This window comes from Phragmites australis, chromosome 4, assembly GCF_958298935.1.
Source record: "Phragmites australis chromosome 4, lpPhrAust1.1, whole genome shotgun sequence".
Lineage (NCBI taxonomy): Eukaryota > Viridiplantae > Streptophyta > Magnoliopsida > Poales > Poaceae > Phragmites > Phragmites australis.
The window spans coordinates 4,122,547-4,146,683 of NC_084924.1; the positions used below are offsets into that span (position 1 = coordinate 4,122,547).

General features: G+C 42.6%; 2 protein-coding genes across 3 annotated transcripts; one reads left to right on the top strand and one right to left on the bottom strand.

Moving 5' to 3' along the window:
* Positions 1–2,391: 2,391 nt before the first annotated feature.
* LOC133915307 (uncharacterized) lies at positions 2,392–5,787 on the bottom strand. Of its 2 annotated transcripts, XM_062358422.1 has the most exons (9): positions 5,662–5,787; positions 5,443–5,542; positions 5,169–5,349; positions 4,608–4,680; positions 4,333–4,512; positions 3,689–3,786; positions 3,084–3,181; positions 2,832–3,005; positions 2,392–2,734 (listed from the first exon to the last, which is right to left on the bottom strand). In XM_062358422.1, exons 1-9 carry the CDS (start codon positions 5,708–5,710, stop codon positions 2,554–2,556), a joined length of 1,134 nt encoding a protein of 377 aa, XP_062214406.1. In that variant the 5' UTR covers positions 5,711–5,787; the 3' UTR covers positions 2,392–2,553. The 2 variants fall into 2 exon arrangements, with proteins under 2 accessions (XP_062214406.1, XP_062214408.1); XM_062358424.1 differs by lacking the exon at positions 5,443–5,542 and having other exon boundaries at positions 5,662–5,752.
* Positions 5,788–8,970: 3,183 nt separating this feature from the next.
* Positions 8,971–11,518, top strand: LOC133915308 (AP-1 complex subunit sigma-1). Its single transcript, XM_062358425.1, has 8 exons — positions 8,971–9,106; positions 9,204–9,296; positions 9,465–9,551; positions 10,142–10,233; positions 10,341–10,449; positions 10,533–10,568; positions 10,694–10,780; positions 11,191–11,518. Exons 2-8 carry the CDS (start codon positions 9,294–9,296, stop codon positions 11,260–11,262), a joined length of 486 nt encoding a protein of 161 aa, XP_062214409.1. The 5' UTR covers positions 8,971–9,106; positions 9,204–9,293; the 3' UTR covers positions 11,263–11,518.
* Positions 11,519–24,137: the final 12,619 nt, after the last annotated feature.

Sequence of the window (24,137 nt, forward strand, 5' to 3'; positions counted from 1 at the left end):
CCAAAAATAATCAATACCACCTCCAATTAGCTACAACTAGATTTATGAATGCTTTCAGAAACTAGACAACGATATAAAAAGGTATGGAAATGTTTAGTTTTTTTAAAGACCCGGAACCCCGGCCTATGTATTAATAAGAGAGAAAAGAGTTTTCTGCACTAAAGTGCAGGATTAGAAGCGCGAGTTGCATCGACGACAAATGTGAACTTGGCCAGACCGGCCAAGAGCGCCAAGGTAAAACAAAAACAATTATTCCCTAAGAACTGCTTCAACATTAAGTGGTTCAAGTTCCAACCCGTCTTGTGTGGGCGTCAGCAAAGGAGGCCCATGACAAGTGATCCAGTTGCATGCCTCATCTTGGATCTCCGAGATGATCCGCGCTACCGGCTTGGAATCTCGATTGAAAATCCGGCGGTTGCACTCCTTCCAAATCGACCAAATCACTAGAATCCCCAGCGAGCGGGTACCGTTCACAACATCCAGACTTCCTTCGCCCGGCAGAGAGGTGTACCAGTCGCGCAGGGTGCCCAAGGCCCAAGGGACGGTTCCTCTGACATAATATCGTTGCACGTGTCAGCGACCATCTCACTTGTGACGTTACGTTAGAGCATCTCTCCATGTGCACAAGGGACGGAGATCGTCTGACTTCACTCCACCGCGAGCTATTGGATCCTAAACGGATGTATCAGACTTAGTGCTACAGGGATGCTACAGTACCATTGCATCCCACATGACTTCACTCCTCTGAAGTCAGAGGAATTGGATCCGTGCCCAAGGCCGGCCACCGATCTGGTCGTCCAAACTTTTTGCCAAACCGCTTGCATGTAGGGGCATTCAAAGAAGAGGTGTCTTACCATCTCAAGATTGCACAGGGCAGAAGTAGTTGTTCGGACATCCACGGAGCCATAGAAAGAATTTGCAGCGAGGAGGTGCCCATACCTGCCACACTATCTTGGGGAGATTGGATTGGGTGCTACCCTCGAACTGCACAAGATACGCCGATTTAGCCATGTAATCTTATAATCTCCATGCGTCGATCGTGTCCAGGTTATGGAGTTCGGTGAGGCGCACGCAGGAGCACAAACCCGCGAGCTTGGCTCGTGCCTTGTCTTAGAGCGGTTGTAGGTTCACGAGGCGCAGGTAGCCAAGGGTGAGGGGCAAGCCTAGATAGGTGATAGGGAAGGCGGCGACACGCTGACTCGAGAAGGAGCTGAGGGTTTCGTCCAAGTTGAGCTCTTGGCATCGGATGGGGGCGACCACCGACCGAGCTCTTGTCCATGTTGATTCGTAGCATGTAGCACCGCCAAACTAGCGCATGAGAGCCACCACCATGTGGACGTCCGTCTGTTTCGGGTTGGCGAAAACAACTGCGTCGTTGGCGTACAGGGACAGCCGCAGCTTAGCTTCTTGTGTTGCTAGTTCCAAGAGGCGCTGCAGGGTATCAATGGCGCGGATGGACAAGTAGGGAGAGAGAGGGTCACCCTGTCGCAACCCTCGTTCATGTATGATCTTGAGCCCGGGGATGCCATTCAACAAAATGGAGGAGGCCAGGATCAGGGTCAACCAGTTGCGCCATCGTGCTGGGAAGCCGCGGTGTTGCAGCAACTCGAAGAGATAATCCCAGGAGACTTGTTCAGATTTCCTCTTCTGTGAAGCGTCTCATCACTTGCTTGACTTAAGGTTAAGGTCGTTCTAGTTGAGGGTGCCTAGCATTTTGACGAAGTGCTCGTGAATCTCTTCCTCTTTACATGCTTAGGACAGATATGTTGGTGTACGCAAAGCATTATCAAAATGGTACTCCTTCCGATCAAAAATACATGACGTTTTTTACTTTTCTCAGTCTTCGACGTGCAACTTTGACTACTATTTTCTATTAAAATACAATTATAATATCTAATAAAAATATAATATTATGAAAGTATTTTTCAAGACAAATCTACATGTATGTTTTTATGTTTCCAAGCTAAATATTTCACAAGCTATTGACGGTCAAAGTTTTAAAAGTTTAACCAGATCTTGGTTAAAACGTCAAGTATTTATAACCAGATGGAGTATAAAGCTATGTATTACACTTTCCTTCATTTCTTGTCAAGTTAAATACGCTCAACAAGCATGTCTCAACGGATATTCTGCTACATTACTTCCATCACAAGCATGTTCCCTAACCCACATTCCAAGAGATTTTCATATTCCAAACAAGTGAGGTGGTTGTAAGACACCATTTCTGCACTTCATCTCATGCACACGTATAGGCCCAGCATGTTGGGTTACCTAAGCTGCGCATTGGTGTTTCAGGGCAACAGAAACATATCACATCTATGAGCAGCAGCATAGATTTTTGAAGCAGGTTTCACCAATGGATAATCACATCGCCAACAAAAAAATAGCAACTCTTGCAATTGAAATTTATTTCTTATTTCCTATCAAATTATTCAACAAACAACATGGCTCCCAGTAGGAGCTCTGTGAACTGTTTCTGTAGGAAAGATGCAGGATAAATACAACCCAAATAGGGGGAGGAGGGAGAATAGTAGGTTAGATACAACTCACAAATCACAACCCTGATGGACAGTTTAAACAACCCAGGATTTTGGAAACTCCTCTCACGGCACTAAGGACTGCTCCTTCAACACTTGGACTTGCACAGAAGTCTCCACAAACCGCCAATTTCATGCTCTTGTACCAAATACACTTGTCATCTCCACCTATAGCAATGGCGGGGAAAGCACTACCCCTGTAGTTTCAATACAATCAAATACCAACAGATTGAAGATGCCAGTTATTTGAATACAAGATGAAAACTCTAGAAGATGTGGCTTGAGAAAACTGACCATCTGTGAGCTTTCATAAAAATTGGTTGTGGAATGTCCAACCCTGTAGCCTGAAATTCTTTAAACAATTCCTCTGCCACCTTAGCAAGTGCATCCGCTGAAGGTTTCCGGGGACCAATATTGTTTATTACATTGGAAGCATACTCAGCTGTCGAATGCAATACCCAATACTGACTGAAAACAAACAAAAAGTACATGAAATGAGATTGAATCCGATGGTACCAAAAAAATGTAAGTGCACATAAAAAGCACCTGTTAGAAGGTACACAAGCACGCCCTGGCTTACTACTATCACAAAAGGCCCAGCTCAGAGAGTCAGAATTATTGAAAGAGAAACCATGAACAGGTACCTGATTAAAAACATCATGAGGCAGAGGAATAAACATTTTTGCAGAGGAGATGGAGGAATAAACTGAATCAACGAGAACTGCTTAAAATATTATCAACTATGGAGAAGCTTCATGAACCCCCCAACTATCATAATGGCAAGATAATAGACAATTTGCTAAAATTAGATATTTTGTACAGATAATAAGGAAAAACGAAAGATACTGTAATGCTGTACTGTTTCGGCATTGTGACTCTGCACTATTTTTGGCATTTACAGTACCTCCGACGCCCAAACTGATGGTTCATGTGCATAGAATTTTATGTTCATACAGTTCTATCCATCCTGACAAAATAGCCGCCACACATGCATAATAATAGGTAGAAACTGACTACTGCCACATAATTATCTACGTAATCTCGAATCTTGATGTCATCCTAAAGTTGATAAGTGGAACAGCCGGTGAGAGGAAGTGGGGGAACTGATGGTTTAGATCTGTATGAATGCATAACATTAAGATTGCACGCACCGTAGCCAAAGGCTCTGAGAATGCTAGCATAAGAGCAAAACAGGGGCGTACTGGGATATCTTGAACCATTGTTGACAGTTGTGGAAATGACGACAAATCTGAGGAAGCATTAAAAAGTGTCCGTTAAAGCATGTGACACAGACACCTCAGAGTTGTATAAAAAATGTTGCTTGTCAGCAATATGTAACCAACATGAGTGCAAGCAGTTAGCATCATCACTAATGTGAACTCTTCCGTTCACACATGCAGCTTCTTTCCATGGTAATTTGTAATTTATATTTTGCACTTCCTAATAACTATTAACTAAGCACCATAAAGAATCTGGTAGCTATAAAACAAATGAAAATAAACACAGGAAAGAAACTTCTCGTGGAAGGAATGTTACATGGCTTCATAATTTTTTTTGTTACTTCACTTTGTCTGTTTTTGACATTTCTTAACTTCACTGCAAGTTCTAAATTTGAACCGGAGACATAAAAAGCAATTCTTTTCCAGTAAATAAGAATTAAAATGGTAATATACTTCCTGATTAATAGAACTTGTCAGGTAATGAAATGATTTTCTTCTAAAACTTGAATAATGATATTGATAGATTCCGGGTCTTGTTCTATGGTAACGCATATCGTGGAGACAATAGAACAAACCAAGAGGCGGTGGCCTTCCAGTCAACCCAGAAAATCTTGGTGATGCTATGTTCTTATCTGTTGCTACAACATAATCAAAATAACCGAGATCTTTGCCATCCAAGCTAGCCAGTGACCATGAACTCCTATCTTGAAGCCAATCCATCTTGCCAACAGTGACACCAAATTTGGCCACCACACCTAGTACAAGAGACAGCATGTATGGGCATCAAGAATTTGTTTGTTCCCTCAGTCCCGAAGAATTATTTTACTCAGAAGTCTGAAGTAAGTCTAACCATCCTGTAGACAGAGTGATTTGCATATGGAGTTCATGCCTGGTACTCCCACATACTTCTTAGTTGTTCCCTCCTGTAAGATATACCAAGGGAGCTTAATGTTGTTAAATAGAAAAGTTTGGCTTGAATCGTGCAGCGAAATTTCACCATACTCTCATGCCAATCTATATACATCTTTCTTCTTGACATAACTCTAACACACCAACATTTGAAACAAATCAATATTTGATCATCTTAATTCTTAACAACTGAAAACACACATGAAACAGCCTAGCCTCAGAAATACTCCACCTCTCCTCGACATAGATCAGGGCAAGCATCCGGATGGACAATTTTGGATATACTGGTAAAGAGGGTTTGAAATATCTAAACTATCAGATGCACATTATATGCAGACGTGCAGTCATATCCAGATTTGGAAACCCAAACTTGGCTAACTTGTCACTGTTTCATTCTCAATTCCAGTCTGGGAGTCTCATGGCGAATGTACCAGCCGCCAGAGCACTTAAGTTTTAGTAATGGAGACACCCCGGGGCAAGGGCTGGGCTTCAGAGCTCGAACCTTCTCGAAGTCCTTGAATTTGCCGGTGGCCCGATCGAAGCATGCGAACATAGCCATCCACTCGGCGACGATCCCTCGCGCCTCCCACCCGCTCATGACACGGGCAACCTCGTCGTTGCTCACGGTGAAGTAAGGCGCACCGTGGTCGAACCGCAGCTCCGTGCCGTCCTCCATCAGCTCCCTGCATCCACCCAAACCCCACAAAAAAGGGCACCGATCAGTCAGAGTCGGAGCAACACCCGCGGCACGGGCAGCGAGTCAAATGGTCGAGCACCTCCGCTGCGCCATACGGCCGCCGGCGCCGCGGCCGGAGTCGAATAGAGTCACGGCCACGCCGCGCGCAGCGAGGAGCGACGCGCACACGGCACCGGATACTGCGATCGGGGAGAGCAAAGGGAAATCGCACGAGTCAGTTTGAACGGGTTGATCAGATCAGAATACCAGTGAGTTGGGGTTGGGGGAGAGAATGATGTCCAGAGTTTAGGCTGCTTACTTCCGGCTCCAATGACGGCAACGTTGGCGGAGGCCGCAGCGGAGCTCATGGCTCGACGCTTCCCGGCAGCCGGCGGCACGGTGCGGCCGGAGCGGGAGGTTTGCGCGGTGGAGACTGGACTGGGGGTTGCCTGTTGTTGTCTCGACGTGGCGCCTCGTGGATCCTTCATTTTCTGGCCTCTTCTCGGGCCGGGCCGGGCTGGGCTGCGCGTGCGACAACACGGAACTCGTGTGTTGTCACTGCTCTTGCGTTCAGTCCTCGTCAGCTCTACAACTTCTTCTCAAGTGCGCACAATGGGTCTTCCTGATTGTGCGGTAGCAGAAGACGATGAAAAAGCCTTTGGTGAACTAAAAGTGCTCACATGACCTGGGAATGGAAGGCATTCAGTTTTTATGAGATCGAGAAGTAATCCATTCAGCTACCATGCGTATGGAAAACTTTGTTGATTCGTGTCGTGTGTGACTGAAAAACAGTTACCTTCTTCTTTGCAAGTGGCAACCTGTTCACAGTCCAGATCAACATATGTGTGTTCAAACTTTGCCGATGATTTCATTGTCAGACAAAGTTCCCTGGAGAAGTGACTGCAACTTCAATTAAAATCGATAACTAGGGTGGGAACAAGCGCTAGCTCGTTTGGTAGAGCAGGTTGTCCAGCCTGACACCACCGAGTTCCTTTGCAATGGGTTCTTTTGCAATGCTACATTTATATGTATTTTTATCATACTATACAACTCATCCGACATTAACTCATTAAGCCAACAAAACAGAATCTTATACCAAGTCGTCATATTTCATACAGTCAATCAAACACATTATCATATCTTATCATACATCCAACCAAACAATCTACTTATATCACCTCATCCAGCACCATCCCATCTAGCATCACCTCATCCAGCACCATTCCATCTAGCATCATCTCATCCAGAAACATCTCATCTCATTCAACTTCGTTAAAACAACCAAACACTACCTAAGAGTATGCAAAAAAAACTCCATAGCCCCTTTAAAAAAAAATTGATAACTAGGGTATAACATTACATTGATATGCACGATCAACTTTATCACGAGAAAAAAGAGCAAATACAACATTAGGACATGGATGCAGAGGGGAACCATCAATTCATCATCTCAACTAAAACCAGCAACAGAAATCCCTTTTTATGTTCACCCGTAACATGTGACCACGGTAATCACTCTGCCTCTCCTCCACTTCTCACCTACGTACCCTGTTGCTGATCGACTCCTCTTCTCTACCATGCTAACACCCGGCTGCATCTATTTTAAACTCGGGACCACTACCACCTCAAGGGCACTCATGCCGATGTTCATACGCGCCGTTTTGCTTTCTGACAGCATGCCAAGTGAGAAACACACTTTGGCGGCGGCAGTGCAGTCAGGGAGGGTAGTGATGGAGAGTGGCCGGCGGTGCGGTGTGGTGCCGCTCAAGGGAAGCCTCGTCGCGCCGTCTCTGTTCTCTCTAAGCCTAATATATATTTTTTATCATCAATAAAAGGAGAGAAAGAAGAAAAAATAATCCAGAGAAAGAATAAGATGAAGAAGAGGAAGAGAGAGTGGATGAAATCTCCTACCTAATTTCTCTACATCTGCCACTGACACCGTCCATGCAGGAGGTTAGCGCCATGGAGAGTGGTGGTTGTAACAGTCATATGTACCTTTGTACATTACTAGAAGTAACTTCGTTAGTAACATTTAAAAAGAAAAAGAAGTAACTTCAACAGCTCTTATGTTAATCAACCAAACGTACAACTTGATTAACTGTACCGAGTGAACCGACTAAAAAAACTATACAGAGTGAACTTATAACCCCTGTTCATTATAACTAAACATCGTCATAATCTTACCGCATTTACATCGAATTAATACACCGCCACCTATAAAAGCCACCTCGATCTGCCTCCGGTTCCAACACAAGCCATTCCCAACCATCACTCCTGTGCAAGAAGAGCTCACCAAGAACGCCCATCACCAAACCGCAGGGGAAAATGGCAAAGCTCGCCGTCCTCATGGCTGTCCTCCTCCTCGTGGCCGTGGCCGTGGCCGCGGCGACCATCGTCCCTTCCGTGCACGGCACCAACACACTGGAGAGCGTGGAGCGCGTGACCATCCTAGAAGCCTCCTCGTCGGCGGCCAAGGCCCCCTCGTCCACGGCAGTGGACGCCGCAGCACCCGGCGCTTTCGACGTCCCGTTCGAAGAGGCGGCGGACCGCCTCGCCGCGGCACCGGAGCACCGTGCGGCCGACTGCGACCATAAGGTGCCCGTGTACGGGCCTTAGGCAGCACATGTTGTCGCAACTACTAGATATCGTTCCAGTATCACGCCCAGTAAAGATTCAACACTAGCTTTTTTATGGTGTGTTAAGTGACAGCCATGTAGGCGGACTTCAAATAATGTTGCGTATGTTCTAAGCGAATAATTGGAAGTGGTACCGCTAAACATATCGTATAAGCCTTAGGCTATCTCCAATAGCTACCGTAAATCATTATGTTGGTAGTACGGGAGCATTTTTCCCGATCGAAGCGAGTTGCAACTCGCTCTAGTGGATTCGGTATCGAGGTCTACAATGAAGTTGCTTGGTCTAGCGTCCGGCAAAAATACGGACAGAAGCGACGGATCTTATTACTGTTTACTGAGGTTGACGCGTGAGTCTGAAGGGAGGAGAAGAGTAATAGAAGGTAAGAAATATGACAGCTACTGGAGATGAGAAAAATAAATGATGTTACAATAGTGTTAGGGACATACACTTGCCGCACCAAAAAATTGGTGTCCGGTGCACGCACTTGAGACAGAGATACACAAAAATGTGAGATATGAGCATACAACTACTATGTTGCCTGTGCTCCAGGGTAGCTGCATTGGGCTTCGCCTCTGTCAAGGTGGCTGCTATTATTTCTTTTTCTTTTTTTTGAAGCGTTGCTTTTGGCGACATTACAAGCTACTTGTCATGGATAAATGAATGGGAACCGTTGCATCATGGATCAAACTTATCATCTAGCAAACGAGATTATAGTTCAAAGTCTAACTCCCGTGGTTGAAGCATGGCAGAATTTGGGCTGCAAGCTTTTTCTGACGTAAAAAAGCAAAAGGAACTCCATGCTTCGAGTGTCATGTTAGGCCCATCACAGAGCTTCGATAGCATCAAAAATAAGCCCCAGTACGTATAAAAATATAAGGCCCAGTAAAAATAGCCTGCTCAACCCAAACGAAGCATACACCCCACCGTATAAAAATATAAGGCCCAGTGTAAAAAAATAAGGCCCAGTGTAAAAAAATAAGGCCCAGTAAAAATAGCCTGCTCAACCCAAACGAAGCATGCACCCCACCGTCCCACTGCCACCGCCTGAACCCCGATTCCATTTCCACGCTCGTCGGCGACGCCCGGCCACCGGCTTCTCCCAACCACCGTCTTGGCCTCCGTCTCCGGTGGGTCCTCTCAGCTCTACTACAGTCGTCATCACGCTTGATCGCGTCTCAGTATACCGCCCATCGTTTCTTCTCACCTCTCACCCCTCTCTTCCAGATCTGCCCTACCTCACAGATCCAGCCATCAGTTCACCTGCGCCGCTGAGCGGGAGCCGGAGCGTTCGGCCACCTCTCCTACCGCGACGCCATGGTAAGATCCGCCCCTCTACCTCGTAGTTCGGCGATCTGCTGCATCGTTGTGTATGTGCGGGGCGCGGTGATCAGACGGGTTTCATTGGATGGCGGTTCGGATCTAGCTTTGGATCTTGTTTGGATAGAGGATAGCTGAAGTCTGACGCTTTCCTGTGCGTTTTTGCAGATTAATTTCGTCCTCCTGATCAGCCGCCAGGGCAAGGTGAGGCTCACCAAGTGGTACTCGCCGTACACCCAGAAGGAGAGGACCAAGGTCAGCATCCTATACTGCTCTCTGTGCGATAACCTGTGTAATTCAGTTCTTATGCTGTGCTCCGCGTGCATCTCTAGTTGTGGATGTTAATTTCTGCAGTGGTTAAGACTATTCATGACAATTAGTATGATCTATGTGTTGGAGGATTTTGCAACTAAGTCTGTGTTTGAATAAATCAGCATTTAACATTACAAGCGGATTTATGGTGACTCTTTCTGTAATGATAATTTTTCTGTTCTTATGCTATGCATATCAATTGTTCGACTTCTATGCTTATCTTGATCTAGCATTCGCGTTTTGATGCAGACTGTGATGGATGGTTGTTGTTATCTAAACTTGAATATCTGTTCATGGTGTTGCTATGCCACTCATTGTATTTGATATTTTGATGCCTGATGATATATCTGCTATGACCTATGACTAGTAATTATAGCATGTAGGGCAGGCGGTCAGAACAAGTTCTGTATGCAGCGGCAAAAAAAAAAAACATTTAACCTTCTTAATTAGCAGTATCCATTAAATATCTTTTGTTCGGGAGGCGCATTGTACTGGATAGCTTAATTCTTAAGTTTGCTACTCATGTTGAAAAGGTCATTCGTGAGCTCAGTGGACTCATTCTTTCGCGAGGGCCCAAACTCTGCAACTTTGTTGAGTGGAGAGGTTACAAGGTTGTATACAGGAGGTATGGTTCAGCTATGCTATTGAGTTCTATTGTTTGTCTAATAGATGCTGCTTTTGCATATCTGCTTGTTAGCTTTTGATGTTTCTGTGTATAATTATGGTGGCCAGGTACGCCAGCCTGTATTTCTGCATGTGCATTGATGCTGATGACAATGAGCTCGAAGTCCTTGAAATTATCCATCATTTCGTTGAGATACTGGACCGCTATTTTGGCAGCGTGAGTGCTTCAGTATTCTTTCTCATAAGGAGTCACATTTTCATATCATTGTTTTGACTGTTTCTTTTTTTGAGTTTCTTTAGGTATGTGAGCTGGATTTGATATTCAATTTCCATAAGGTAATCACTTTCGCTTACTGCCACTGAGGCTGGGATTGGACCTAGTCATAGGCAACTTTGTGCTAGCTTTTTATCATGTTTATGGGCGTGTAGTCATGTTCAGTGCCAATTTTCCATTTATGCAGGCCTACTACGTACTGGATGAGATTCTCATCGCTGGTGAGCTTCAAGAATCTAGCAAGAAGAATGTTGCTAGACTTATTGCTGCACAGGTATGAATCCTGACATTTGGCTAACCTATTCTTTATATTTTCCTTGAAAATCCATATATTTTTCATGATTAATTAAGAGAGTACAGTGGGTGGTATGAGATTTTGTCTTTCCATTGAATGCACCTCAATTTTCTTTCCCCTGTGATTCATTAGAGATCTTAAATAGTATGTTAGAACAATCATCATATTCTAAACCTTTGCTGTGCTAACTGAGTTCCTTTGTTTTGTTTCCATTTAATTTATGTAAAACTTGTGCATGGACTAAGGTGCAAAACCTTCTTCATGATGCACACATATCCAGGATTGTGGTTAGACACATATAGAATGCTGTATTTTATGAATTAATTGCTATTAGAAATGCATAATATTTTTGTCCTGATAAATTTCTTTCTGAAATCTGAATTGTGCAGGATTCGTTAGTAGAGGCTGCTAAAGAGGAAGCCAGCTCCATAAGTAACATCATTGCTCAGGCCACAAAATAAAATTCTGCGCCACTCATGCCTGCCCTCTGCTCTTTTGTGTTGTTATACAAGTAATTGTAATGTACTAGACTGCTAGTTCATTTGCTCTGTCCATTTTTCTAAGAAATACGGCTTTCAAGACCCCAGACCATTTGAGCGTGATGTGTAACTACTACATTGTATGTGTTCCTGTGCAACTAAATTTGGGATGTTCCGGATGCTCAGTCATAGATGTAAATTCATGATGTTATAAGTGCATTATTTTGTTTTGATCTCATTGATTGTTTATGGCATTATCTAATGTCTGAAAACTGCTGCAAGTTATCAGCAAGTGTTGTGATGCTTTATTCTCATTTGTTGTGCCTGGGTAAGTAGGGTTAAGACTTAGAAAAGTTCTTGCTTGCTAAGCTGATATGCTTGCAAACAAGTGCTGCTAGACTGACTGGTGTGGCTGGCATTGTGGAAGATGGAAAGCTGAAGGGGTATACCATTCTTGCTTTTCTCTGGGATGAATTTATTGTGTACAGAGTTACATGATTCGCCATTAACTTCATTTTGCTGCGTACTCGTACTCTTGTCTCCCCTACCCGGACCATCGCTCCACTACCCGGAGTAACATCTTAGACGTCTGCACCTCTATATGTTCCAGCCGTTCTTACAAACCTGGGATTGACACCATCCATTACTTGCTTCTTGCAATCTTTTTGCTTCCGTTCTTACTGCGCCGGGCCTCTTTATAATTTATATAGTAATTAATTTTTTGATGTTGGAAAAACAAAAGGCAGCGCCGGGCCTCTTTTGACACGTAAATAGGCCCACTGCGCTACCTTTAGCCCAAGGCCGAGACGCAGAAAAGCTAGGAGGCCCCTGGACCCTGTAGCCTGGCCTATCACGATGTAGAGCCCAACCCAGTGAGCCGGATGTTAGTACAGGCCAACCTCGGCGCACCGGGAGGCCATCTCTCCGCGCGCCCGTGCAGATGGAGCCCAACTAGGGATGGAAACGGATTGAATACGTATAGAATTAAATTCGGATAAAACAATTTATTATATTTTAATTTGAATACGAATACAGATCCGGATATTCTCGAATACAAATACGAATCAGATAGTTCGAATACGAATTCGTATTCGGATATCTACTCGATCTTCGAAATTCAGGTTGAAAATTTAAATTTTTGAAAAAATTTGATTGAAATTTGATAAAATTCGACTAAAATTTGTTCTAATTTGATTGGGCCGGAATTTTTGAAATTTTGTTCAAAATTCATGTTAGAAATTTAAATTTTAATCAAATTTAACTGAAATTTGTTCCAATTTGATTGGGTTGGAATTTCGTTCATATCTGAAATTTCTAAAACTTTAGCAAAATTTGGTTCCCTGGTTGGCGGATACTAATATGAATCGGATATATCTCGAATTCGGATATCCACATTTGAATCCGAATTTCGAAAACGAATTCATATATATCCATTTCAGAAACGAATACAGATACAAATATTTATATTCATATTTTAACAAATACAAAATTAAATAATTCACCCCTAAACCCAACTGACCGATCGACGGGGCATGTGGCCCGTGCCCGTACCCCGCCGTACCTGCTACTCCACCTACGCGTACGGTTTCGTCGGCGCGGGGAGGGACAGGGGCGCGCCCGCAGCCGCGCGCGGGCGGCACGGCAGTTTTTTCGCTCTTTCCTCGGGCGCGCGGTCCCTCGGCTCGTGTCGTGAGACGACCGGAAGGAACCCAAGCGGTCTGAGTGTACGTCGCGCTGGGGCCGCTGGCCGGCCAGCAGGCGCGCGCGTCATGCGCGGGGTGCGTATCGTGTGCCGGCCTGCGAGGAAACGATCCAAACGTGTAGGCCTGCAGCATATGGCTGAGGCGCGTGACCTGCGCGCTAGACTAGTAGGACACACTACTGCACCCCACATCTGACGGCCTAGATCGATATGGGACGGCGGTAGCGGTAGCGGTAGCAGTCGCAATCGCATTGCAGTTTTGGGATTGCGTAGAACATGATGACATAGATACATTGTCACACATTTGGACAAAGCAAATTTTATAATATTAGGTCCTATAATTTTTTTTATTTCTGTAATGACACATATCTCTTTCTTATTTCACCTTTTCAATCCAACCGTTGAATCAAATCAAAGTATATGTGACTAGATCTAAAATCTCACAGAGATCTTTTATAAGAAGATCCTGTAGTATTTGCTTTTGATTTCGACAATCTAGTTGAGCTAGCATCCCTTGCTTCTGGGTCGATCTACTTTTTTCCTTGCAAAATATCCCAATTAAATTGAATCATCAGCTGATATATATTAATTTGTGACCAGAAAAATATACATAGATCGATTTATATTATCCCAACTAAATTGAATCATCTGCCGCGATACCAAATCACTAAATCAAACACATAATATCAACTTGCTAGCTAGGTAGCAAGAACTAGCAATACCATTTTTCCAACACACACGCACTCGGCATTTCAATGCAGCGAGACTACCTAATGCACGTAGCAGAATCCAATCAGACCATGTTAGATGGACATATACATGGCATTTCAATCCGCCTGGGCGCTCGCATCACATCCTTGCACTGGCATTACGAAAGTGATCTTGTCCGGCCACCGGCTTTGAAGAGATAATCGAGTCACGCGCGTGCAAGCGCATCTGCATATACGCATGCCAGTAATACTGGTACAGATCTAGAAGCTGACGAACACTTGGCGAAACAAAAAAAAAAGATGAAATTATCAGTAGTTACAGGATATGAGCTACTGGTTAGCTGGATTACCTTTAACTAAAATTATCAGTAGTTACAGAATATGAGCTCAAATCTTGAGCACTCCACTTAATCATCGGATGAACAGTAATTAAAGGAGGGGGGGGGGGGGGGGTGGAGAGAGAGATGGTCATGCTTGGCTCCTCGCACGCCATCCGCAGTAGAGCCAACAACGTACACGCCCACAGCTGGGGAGCTCAACTGAGTTGGCAGCTATGCGAGTGGCATACAGGGAGCCAGGCATATCCCCTTTTCACCTCTTCCTGACCCGCTTCCACACGTACACCCACTTACAACGTCGATCCACGCCACAGAAGCAGCTGTATGCCTTCAAAAGAAGAGAAGTAGCGACGAACTCCTATCAAACACACAACACAATGTGTCAATGGCTCGTTCATAGTAGCACAGACGAGGGAGAGAGAGATCGATGCCCAGAGAAAGAAGAGATAGAGGGGGAGAGGACAAGCACGGACACAGACAATGGAGGCTTGTGAGCTGGGAGAGCTAAGGAATGGAGAGGACTTCTGTGCACTACACACAAGGCCCCCTATAAATAGCTCCAAACCCCAACTCCTCAAAGTGCATGCCCTAATCGATCTCCCTCTCTCCCGTCCCATCTATCCCACACTCACAGGCGAGCACACATGCACGCACATTGCACGCTCCTCCAAGCTCACGGCCACAGAACAGAACCTCAGCTTCCCATCCATCCATATATACATGCACTTGCACATGATTACAATGCCGGAAGAATAAAGGGGGAGGGCCGCTACGCACCAAGTGAAAACCCTAAACAGAGCCCTAGCTGGACTCTCTTTTGGAAAACATCTTTGTGCTTGTGGTAGACATCTCTCTCTCTCTCTCTCTCTCTCTCTCTCTCTCTCTCTCTCTCTCTCTCTCTCTCTCTCTCTCTCTCCTTTGCGACGACGAGCTCAGCTGGCTTTCTGAGATGGGATTTGTCTCGCAGCGCTTGGCCGGGAGCCGGATTCCCCTGTGCGTGCTGGACCAAGGTGGCTGTGTGGGTCACGCCATGCCTGACCCCTTTGTACTGCCTTTTTTTTAACAGCGGCGTGCCCCCGTGACTATGCATGCATCTACGCCTTTTACCTTTCCTTGCTTGAAAAAAGTTGATGCGAGGGCAAAAGGAGGAACTAAGCTTGATCATTTCGGATTCAAATGGAGTGTACTTTGTGCAGTAGGGTTTCTTAGATTGTTATTAACTGAAAAATGTTTGAAAACCATCGTACGTATCTCCGGCTCAGAGGAATGCCCAAGTTAGGTGTAATAAGAAGCCATGCATATAGCTAGTAAATGGCATTGCATTATGTCTGGTATATTACTATATTAGTAGTCCAGATAAATTTCTTTGCTAGTAGTAAAGAGCCTATGATATGTGAGGATAAGCATATGTACATCAGCTCTTCCGAACCATGTACCCAAGTCAAGCAGTCGCAGTTAGGGGTGGGCAAATAATCTGAAAACCGTAAAAAAAAATCAAAACCACACCGAAATAACTGATTTTTGTGGTTTGTATGGTTTACGGTTTTCTATTCGATTTATAAAATGATGCTAGCCGAATTTTCTATTTGTAATTTGGTTTTTTATTTTCAAAAACTGGACTAACCTAATAAACCGTATTGATGTATACACTATAAAAAATACCCTTTCGACCCAATCCAATAAGTCTAACGCAATAGAAATACCCTAATGTCTCTAATCTCTTCCACCTCAGCAGCCACTGCAACCCTAGCGAACTGCCCCTTTGCTTGCCTCTGGCCCACGTGGTCCTTGTTCTCTCGCTCCTTGCCTGCCTGCGTGACGAACCCTCCGCTCCTCCCCTCGAAGACTCTAATTAGGTTCAATTATTTATATTTCTTAGTGTAAATCGGTTTTTTAGTTTTGAAAAGCGAAAAATTATGAACCGAAGAAACCAAACCGATGTAACCGCGCGTATTAACCTACTCACAACCGATAAGTTGTAAGAACAACCAGCTAGATGAAAGCCTACTTCAGCTTGCAACGGTTAAATAAAACTGTTTGGCTAAGCTTTAGTTAGCTTCATTTAAGCTCATTATTAGAGTCAGGAGACCAATATTGAATCTTTGCTACGCACCTTGACCTTGTACCACTTCAAGGCCAACGTAAGCTAGTTTAAAAGACCAGTAAGATTTTTCTTAAAAAATCTTGTACGTTCGGAGCTATATCTGTTCGCATTTCCTATTGATCAGCCGACTGAAAATGAAGATTGCAGTCGCCGGCTTCGTTCTTGTCTCTGTCTGTCGTTCGGGGAGGGGGGTTTTCGTGTTCAAAGGAGTCTCTAAGCTTAGAGGGGTGTCGGGGGCAACAGATTATACTACTGCAGAAAGCGTTATCTTTGTCCTCCTTCCACTGCTGGTTCGTAAGCTATATGTGCGTATAAAAAATCAAGGCAGTAAGAACCAATAATGATAGTAGTCATCACTGTCGATTTTTTTTTTACAAATCGACAATGATATTCAAATTATCATTGCATGTTAGTAAAAAGATATGCATAAAAAGATACGTCTTTAATAACTAGCACAAATAATATTTATCACTACTAATTCATAATACGAACCGGTAGTGGTAATCAAATTATCACAGTCAGTTCTTAAAGAGTCATGTATAAAAAGACATATCTTTAATAACCAGTAGCGATAATATTTAACTTAACCGGTTCATATTCCAAACCGACAGTGATAATATTTATCAATGCCGGTTCAATATTAAACCGATAGAGCAATAATTGACAAAGATAGATCAACAGTGGTAGTCAAATTATCACTGATAGTTCAAAAAAGATGTGCCTAAAAAGACATACCTCTAATAATTAACAATGATAAATATTTAGCTCAATTGGTTTATATTTGGAACCCCCACCTCATTAATCAAACTATCTCGTCTCCCTCAAACTGGTTCATTAATCAAATCGACATTGATCACTAATTGAGAAAAGAACATAGGTGATGAGTGGGTGACGGTCTCTGTCACCCGAAATGCATCACTGATGTATAAGTGACGGGTAAGAACTCATCACCAATAATATCATAAGTGATGGATCGTAACTATGATCTATCACTGAAGTGCGTCTCACATGTGCTAGTGAGGAAGACATAAGTGACAGGTAAAGAGGTTGCCTGTCAGTTATATTAAGACACAAGTGACGGTTAACCTCTTCACACATCACTTATAACAATACATAAGTGACGGTTAACCTCTTTACCCGGTACCCGCCACTTATGTGTAGCTTACCCTGCAGGATTGTCATATTTTCTAGGTGCATCTTGTAGCATAGTCAGAATTTGACAGTCGTTTTCTCCCTGCAAACAACATCAATGTATCCAAATCTATATTGACAAACATACCTATATAAGAACTCACTTCATCATATAATTACAAATATTACAAAGTTCGAATCAATTCATCACAGAATAACAAATGTTACAAAGTTCCAATCAATTTATATTACATAAGACCTCAGAGCCTAGGGTTTTTATAGTGTAACTCGCCATGTGGGTTAATGACTTCAGATATTATGAACTCGATGATCCGTTGTCGAATCTTGAGGAGTGCATTGTCGTCGAAAAAATAAGCTAAAAAATTATGTATAATTTGACGCATAACGAATCTCATATTATCATGGAATTAAACTAATTACTGAAATTAGTTACGAATAATTTTGTATTGAACTTACATCGAAGGATTTTATATCGTTTGCTCGGATCATGAGGAGCATGTTTCACGTAACATAGAATCTGTAGGCGTTGACCGATGGTTGTTGGTGACACTATTGATAAGAAAATTTACTGTTAGATCAAAAGAAAAAATAATAACAGAGAGTATTTGGTAATATATTTGGTAGAATTTATTGTGAACTTCATCTTGTGTGTCAGTCTGCAGTCGTCTTTCACATTGTAGTTAGGATAAGCTTGAATGTACTTACCAAAAGCCTTGCATAAAAAGAGATAGATTAGAGAATATTTGAATGTTAGAAAAGTTAAATATGTAAACTAAGTCAGATAAAACTAATATTTGAATGTTAAAAGTTAGATTATTATAATTCTTTTATAAATAGAACCCATCTCCCTTAGCTACCCCATCTCATTTCGCTATCCCGAAGCTGCTCCTGAGGGGTAATGGCGGTCAAAATAGAGCGGTGGTCGCCGTCTTCACTGCGACCGCCTCTACCCCTTGTGTCTAGCTTTAACGTGTCTCCTCATCTCCTCTCTCCGTCTCCCATTTGTTGAGCCCGCTGTTTGTCGAGCTCTGAGCTCCCGTAGCTAGCTCGCGTTCGTCGAGCCTGCCATCGCTTGAGCCAATGCGCGGCCGCATGCCTTGCCCTGTATCCTCATCTCCTCTTCCTGTCTCCACTACACGCGAATATTGTGTGAAAATGATTGTGTCAATAGGTAGATAAAAAGGAATGACAAAAGACACATTCGCTTCAAGCTAAATTTGAGTGTTAAAGATGGTGCTTTTGCCATTTCTTTAGATCTATCTATTGTCACTTGGCTAGCGTAAGATAACGGATGGCACAGTGCTCTTGTGTGAGGAGTTATTTGACTTGGAATATCAGAAGAGCTCCTGGTATAGTAGCTTCATAACATCCATTCTTATTTGTAGATTTAGATATAAAATACTCTGCCTCGAACATTTCAGTATGGGGATTTCTGTCTTAAGTTTTAGATCAAATTTAAGATAGATCTCAATGCTAAATAGTTCACGATAGAGCATTTTTGTACATATAAAATGATTATCATTGCCAGTTTAAGGTATGAACCAGTAATAATAACTGAGTTATACTGTCGGTTCATTTTATGAGCCGACAGTGATACTTACTATCACTCCCGGTTCATAAACCGATAGTAATAATCATGGATTATCACTGCTACTAATTCACTACTGGTTTAAAAACTGATAGTGATGTCAATTTTGAACCGACAGTGCTGACCTTTTCTATAATAGTGTCAGCCCAGCGGTGGTGGTGGACGCAGGGGCCGAACAGCAAGGATGCCACCAACCACGGGTGGTGGTGGACGCAGGGGTCGAATAGCAGGGATGCCACCAACCACAGGTGGTGGAGGAACACTGAATTGAAAGTGTTGTGCGAGGGTGATCATAGACGGGCTGGCAATATGGGGTTACTGTGTCGGTGTGGTGCTGGATGCAAGGGCGGGACAATAGGGATGTCGCCGACCGCGCGTGGTGGAGGAACACCAAATTGAAAGGGTCGGCGTGAAGATGATCATAGACGGGCTGGCAACATAAGGAAACTGTGGCGGGGGTGGTGGGCACAAATCGGTTGCGAGAGCACCGTCGAAGGAGGAGAGGCCGATGGGGCGAGGGAGTGAGTTGCCGGCACAAGAAGGAAAAAGAGTAGCAATGAGCATATTGGAGGAAGAAGAAAGGAGGAGGACAATCGACTCAAGCTTTGCTAACTTACATAATATTGTGTAAAATATGTGAATGTAGTTATGTGAGCTTGCTTGCCTCACATTCCTAATATATTGTTGATAGGCCCGGTCCTGATATTTTGGTGGCTCGAGGTGAAACTAAAAACGGGATCCTTATTGAATTGAAACATCAAAAAATTAATTACTATATAAATTATAAAGATAATTTTTGGTATATTAAAAACTATTTTTTGATAAACACTTTAAATACATAAAAAAACAATGCTCACCTCAAGTATTTTCTATAGATCATCTTTAACAATTTTTTTTCTAATATTTTTAGATGTGAGTCATTGATGATGGTATTAACATCAATTTCATCTAGTAATTTCTTTTCAATGCATAAAGTTACCAAACCATTTAACCAATGTGCTTTGGATAAACTAAACATTTTTTATCATGTATCTCTTTGTTGCTCAATTTTCTAGAATAATAAGCATACAAAAATATCTTAAGTTACCATATAAAGGGAATTCAATATTTTATTCTCTGATAGGTCCCATACTGCAAATCATGTCGAACGAAGCAGACATGACTATTAAAAAAATTAGTGTTCAAAAATCAAATAACATATTACTTCAATGTTTTCTACAATTCTACCATAAAATAGAGTAACAGATCTAGCTTTTTAGAAGCAATGACTGACTGAGGAGAGTCTGTAACTATGCCTTCCTAGAACATCACTTTTATCCAGAGAAAAAAAGGATCATCCTGCTAATCGTTTTTTCTACAAGAATCATCATATTTCTTTTCACTTGCTGATTCAGTTCTCTGGTGAAGCTAATACTTTTTCTGTAGTTTAATTAGCTCATTTCCCTAAAGGTTCTCCGAGTCTAAAACAATCATAATATCAGCATAAAGAAGATCAAATTGCTTGGTAATTAGTGATACATCTATCTTCTTTTTATTGGAGAGCTATATAACAGTATGTAGATTAAAACTTCTAGTACAACAGTGTACTGGTAATGTATTATAGATGATCTAAATTATTGAAACATGCACGCATCTAAGAAATTGTATGTATTAGTTAGGGACACTTGTAATTTATTTTTGGATTCCCAGATAAAGCCGTTGTAAAACCCTGGAGCATAAAGGAGGTGAGGGCCGTAGCTGAGAGCGTGTCAAGAAAGTCGAGCAGATGCTCCACATAGATGGTATAGAGCTATGCATATACACTTGTATGAGAGGGGCCATAGGTTTTAGATACCCAAGGTGGCTGCCCCGCTTACCCCCTCCAGGATCGACCTTGATTGTTGACAATGGGTACTAGTCTTAAGAGTGGATGGGGCACCATCTTTTCAAACCAGGTAGTGAACGATCACTCAGCAATGGTACCGTTGACCAAAAATAAGTACTTATCTATTATGAAAATAGAACCCGTGTCTTCAACATGATAAAACGATGCCCTCCCCCTAAACATTTCTCATAGCTCGAAGGACGTCAAAGAAAAAGGTCCACTGGTTTAAAACGTCCCTTATCCTTTTCTGTAGATCCTATTCATTCCGAGCAACCTCCCCCCTAAGTATAAGAAATGCGAGCAATATTGTTAAGTTAAAAATATCCCCCGTGAACTAAATAGCTCGATCAAGTGGTCATTCAACAGCAGGGGCACCATATGCGCAGCACGTGACGAACGGAAACCGATAGACATGCGTATGTCCCGACGTATCGATCGTCGGAGGCCGATGGGGGCTGCGGCCGCGGGCGTTTTGCGCCCGTCGTCCCCGGCCAGCCATCACCCCATCCCCCACCCGTACGCGCGCCTGCCCGGGCGCCGTGCCGTGTTACACGTCGCGAGCGACGACGACAGGCAGCGCGATCGTGGACGTCGCGGGCGGGCACGCCGGCGAATCACCGATCGAACCGGCAGGGGAGGAGAGGGACCATGCATGCGTGCTGCATCAAGCCGAGCGGTAGCAGCTAGCCGCGCGACGCGGGCAAGCTAAATTATTACGGCCGCGTTGGCGTTTGCGTTTGCGTTTGCGTTTGCTATATGCGCCTGCGCGCATGCATGCATGCACGCAAGCCGCTTTCGGGGAGATTCGCGGTGGTGGCTATCCAACAAACGCCCGCAACGGCAAGGCCCGCGCGGCCGCGCCGTTTTGCCCATGTCCCCCTCTGCTTGCCGGTTTCCCCTCCGCTTCTCGACGTACTCCCTCTTCTGTGTTCCTCTGCCGTTGGTGTCAGCAACGCAACACAGGTTTTGCTTGTGCTAACTAGCTGTGTGGCAGCCTTGCTGACCCGCCGATGAATTACTCAGGTGTGTTTAGTTGGAGAATAAGTTTAAATGAGATAGAATTATTCATGTTTTGTTGATAGAATGATTTAATTTTATTTGGTAGTATGGGTAGAGTGATTTAGTTTTTTTAGTTGAATGGATAGAACTTGGATGTGGTTAGCCAAACTTTTATATAACCCGACTATCATATATTTAGTTTTTTATAAAATAATCACGCGATATCTTATTTTCTTGATTTAATTACAATAAATACAATGGTACAATTAGATCACAAATCAGATAAATTATTTAGAAGGTAACATCATTTAAAGCATGCTAACAAAAAATATATTTACTATAACCGACCAGAATATACCATATCAGCACAAATAAAACTCATCTAAAACAAGGTTAACTCTGTTTAGCAATTTTTCGCGAATAGATTCGTCCAACCTATAAGAGAATATTTCTCGAGGGTAACCACTCTATTCATGTCTACTCTTGAATCAAACAACTTTAAAAACTTGATCGACATATCTCATCTAGAGATATCCCTCGAAATAAACACAACGTTAATCATCATTTTGATTCAAAGTTGGCCAGCGATTTCTATAATTATATCTTGAAAGGCTGGTCACGCTACCACTGATTTTGTTTTATACTTTGGCATTCAAGCGATTCTCCTGTAGTCCACTAGAACATGTCCCCTTGCACCTGAAAAATTACTAGGGATAGGGGTGAACATTAGATATATCTACACATGAGATATTTTGAAAATTTCTACAATTATATCCCTACATAGGGATAGGGAATGAACATGAGATATCTCCACCGATTTCTATAATTATATCTTGAAAATCCCGATGAATTAACATGAGATATCTCACATTCTCTTAGCCATGAATTGAATTATTGAATTCGATCCAAACCCCCCTCCCCCTCTATATTTTGGTATGAAAGAAAAAGAAAAGGAAAAATAAGAAGAGAGAACCCATACTTGATAGTCCTGCATCTGCCACTGCGCCAGTTGATAAGCAAGAGGTCTTGGGATCCATTCCCAGCCGAGCATGTGAAATAATTAATAAATGAGATCAAGAACTGCCCATTATATATATTTTTTCCTGGAGTGATATGAGAGAGATGAATGAAACCGTGCTATTTGTTGCACCATTGCTTAATTTAGAGCCACATATGGAATCACTCGATCGAATCGGAGCAACCACACGAGCGAAGAACAAGCCACTGCCACTCGGCAGATGACCTGCATGCATTCGTATCGTACGTACGTCGGTACGTGCCGGGGACCGGAGGACGACCCGGGATCGAAGGCCAATAGCTCGCTCGTACAGCAAGCTGCGTCTCGAGCATGAAAAAATGCAGGCAGAATCCTCCGGAAGCTGGATGATGAACAGACTATGGAACAGGAATGCAGACGGCGAGTGAGATTATAGGACCGAGAAGGGTCTGGAGGACGAGTGAATAGACGATTTAATAAAAAAATTTAATAACTTTATTTTTTTATCACCTAATATACTTAAAAATTAATAACGAAAATAAAATCAGAGAAAATTAAGTTGTTAAAAAATATTAAAAACACATGCTCTTGTGGATGTATATAAACCATAAGTTCCATTAAAACTCAACTTAGGTAAGAAACCATTGAAGCAAAGAAAAAATCATTTGTTAAAGAAATTCTTCAAGCTGATGATCTAAAGACAGATGAATTTAAGATTTACTTGTATATATATGTATATAAATTTTATGCATGTAGCAATAAGAAGAACAACTTTACAAGCATATAGTATACCAATACGCTTTCATAAGTATATACAAAGCATTTACAAATGCTAAAGACATCAAATGGATATAAATAGTAAAATATAGAGCTTACAAGCGTACAAAGGCTCAAAAAGATATAATATCACAAGAACATAAAGCTAGACAAGCTAAATAAAAGAATTATTAACACATTTAAATTCACATAGTTGAATCATATTAAAAGTGACCACCACATAAATATCCACTCGTGCCAAGGCAATAGAGCATTAAAAACTAGCTAACTTTAATCTCAAACTATACAAACAAGAAAAGATATAATATTAAGATATATTTCTTTATTTTTCTTTTTATCCTCAAGTTTCCTTTTATCCAAGTCGAACAACCCAACCCTTCGAACCATCTACAGCTCCAGGTTCGCGTGACTGTGTACGGTAAATACCTAAGTCTTCAAGACAACCGTATTAGATTATATTTTAGCACAAGAAACTTGATTTCTCAATATTATTCAAATCTGCACAAATTATCAAGTTTTCATATGATCAAGTAAAGTAGTGCCTTTGCGACACAAGGAACATATGTTCTCCTAAGGTTCTATCATGAACTGAACATTTGAAAAAGACAGAAAATATAGTATAATGT

Excerpts from the sequence above, each read along its gene's own strand:
- LOC133915307 (XM_062358422.1), bottom strand. The coding sequence starts at position 5,710 with ATGAGCTCCGCTGCGGCCTCCGCCAACGTTGCCGTCATTGGAGCCGGA. Across the intron at positions 5,350-5,442 it reads GGCCGTATGGCGCAGCGGAG|GGAGCTGATGGAGGACGGCA; the intron begins GTGCTCGACCAT and ends GGGTGGATGCAG. Across the intron at positions 4,513-4,607 it reads ATCACTCTGTCTACAGGATG|GTGTGGTGGCCAAATTTGGT; the intron begins GTTAGACTTACT and ends CTCTTGTACTAG.
- LOC133915308 (XM_062358425.1), top strand. Across the intron at positions 9,552-10,141 it reads CCCAGAAGGAGAGGACCAAG|GTCATTCGTGAGCTCAGTGG; the intron begins GTCAGCATCCTA and ends CATGTTGAAAAG. Across the intron at positions 10,450-10,532 it reads TGGACCGCTATTTTGGCAGC|GTATGTGAGCTGGATTTGAT; the intron begins GTGAGTGCTTCA and ends GAGTTTCTTTAG.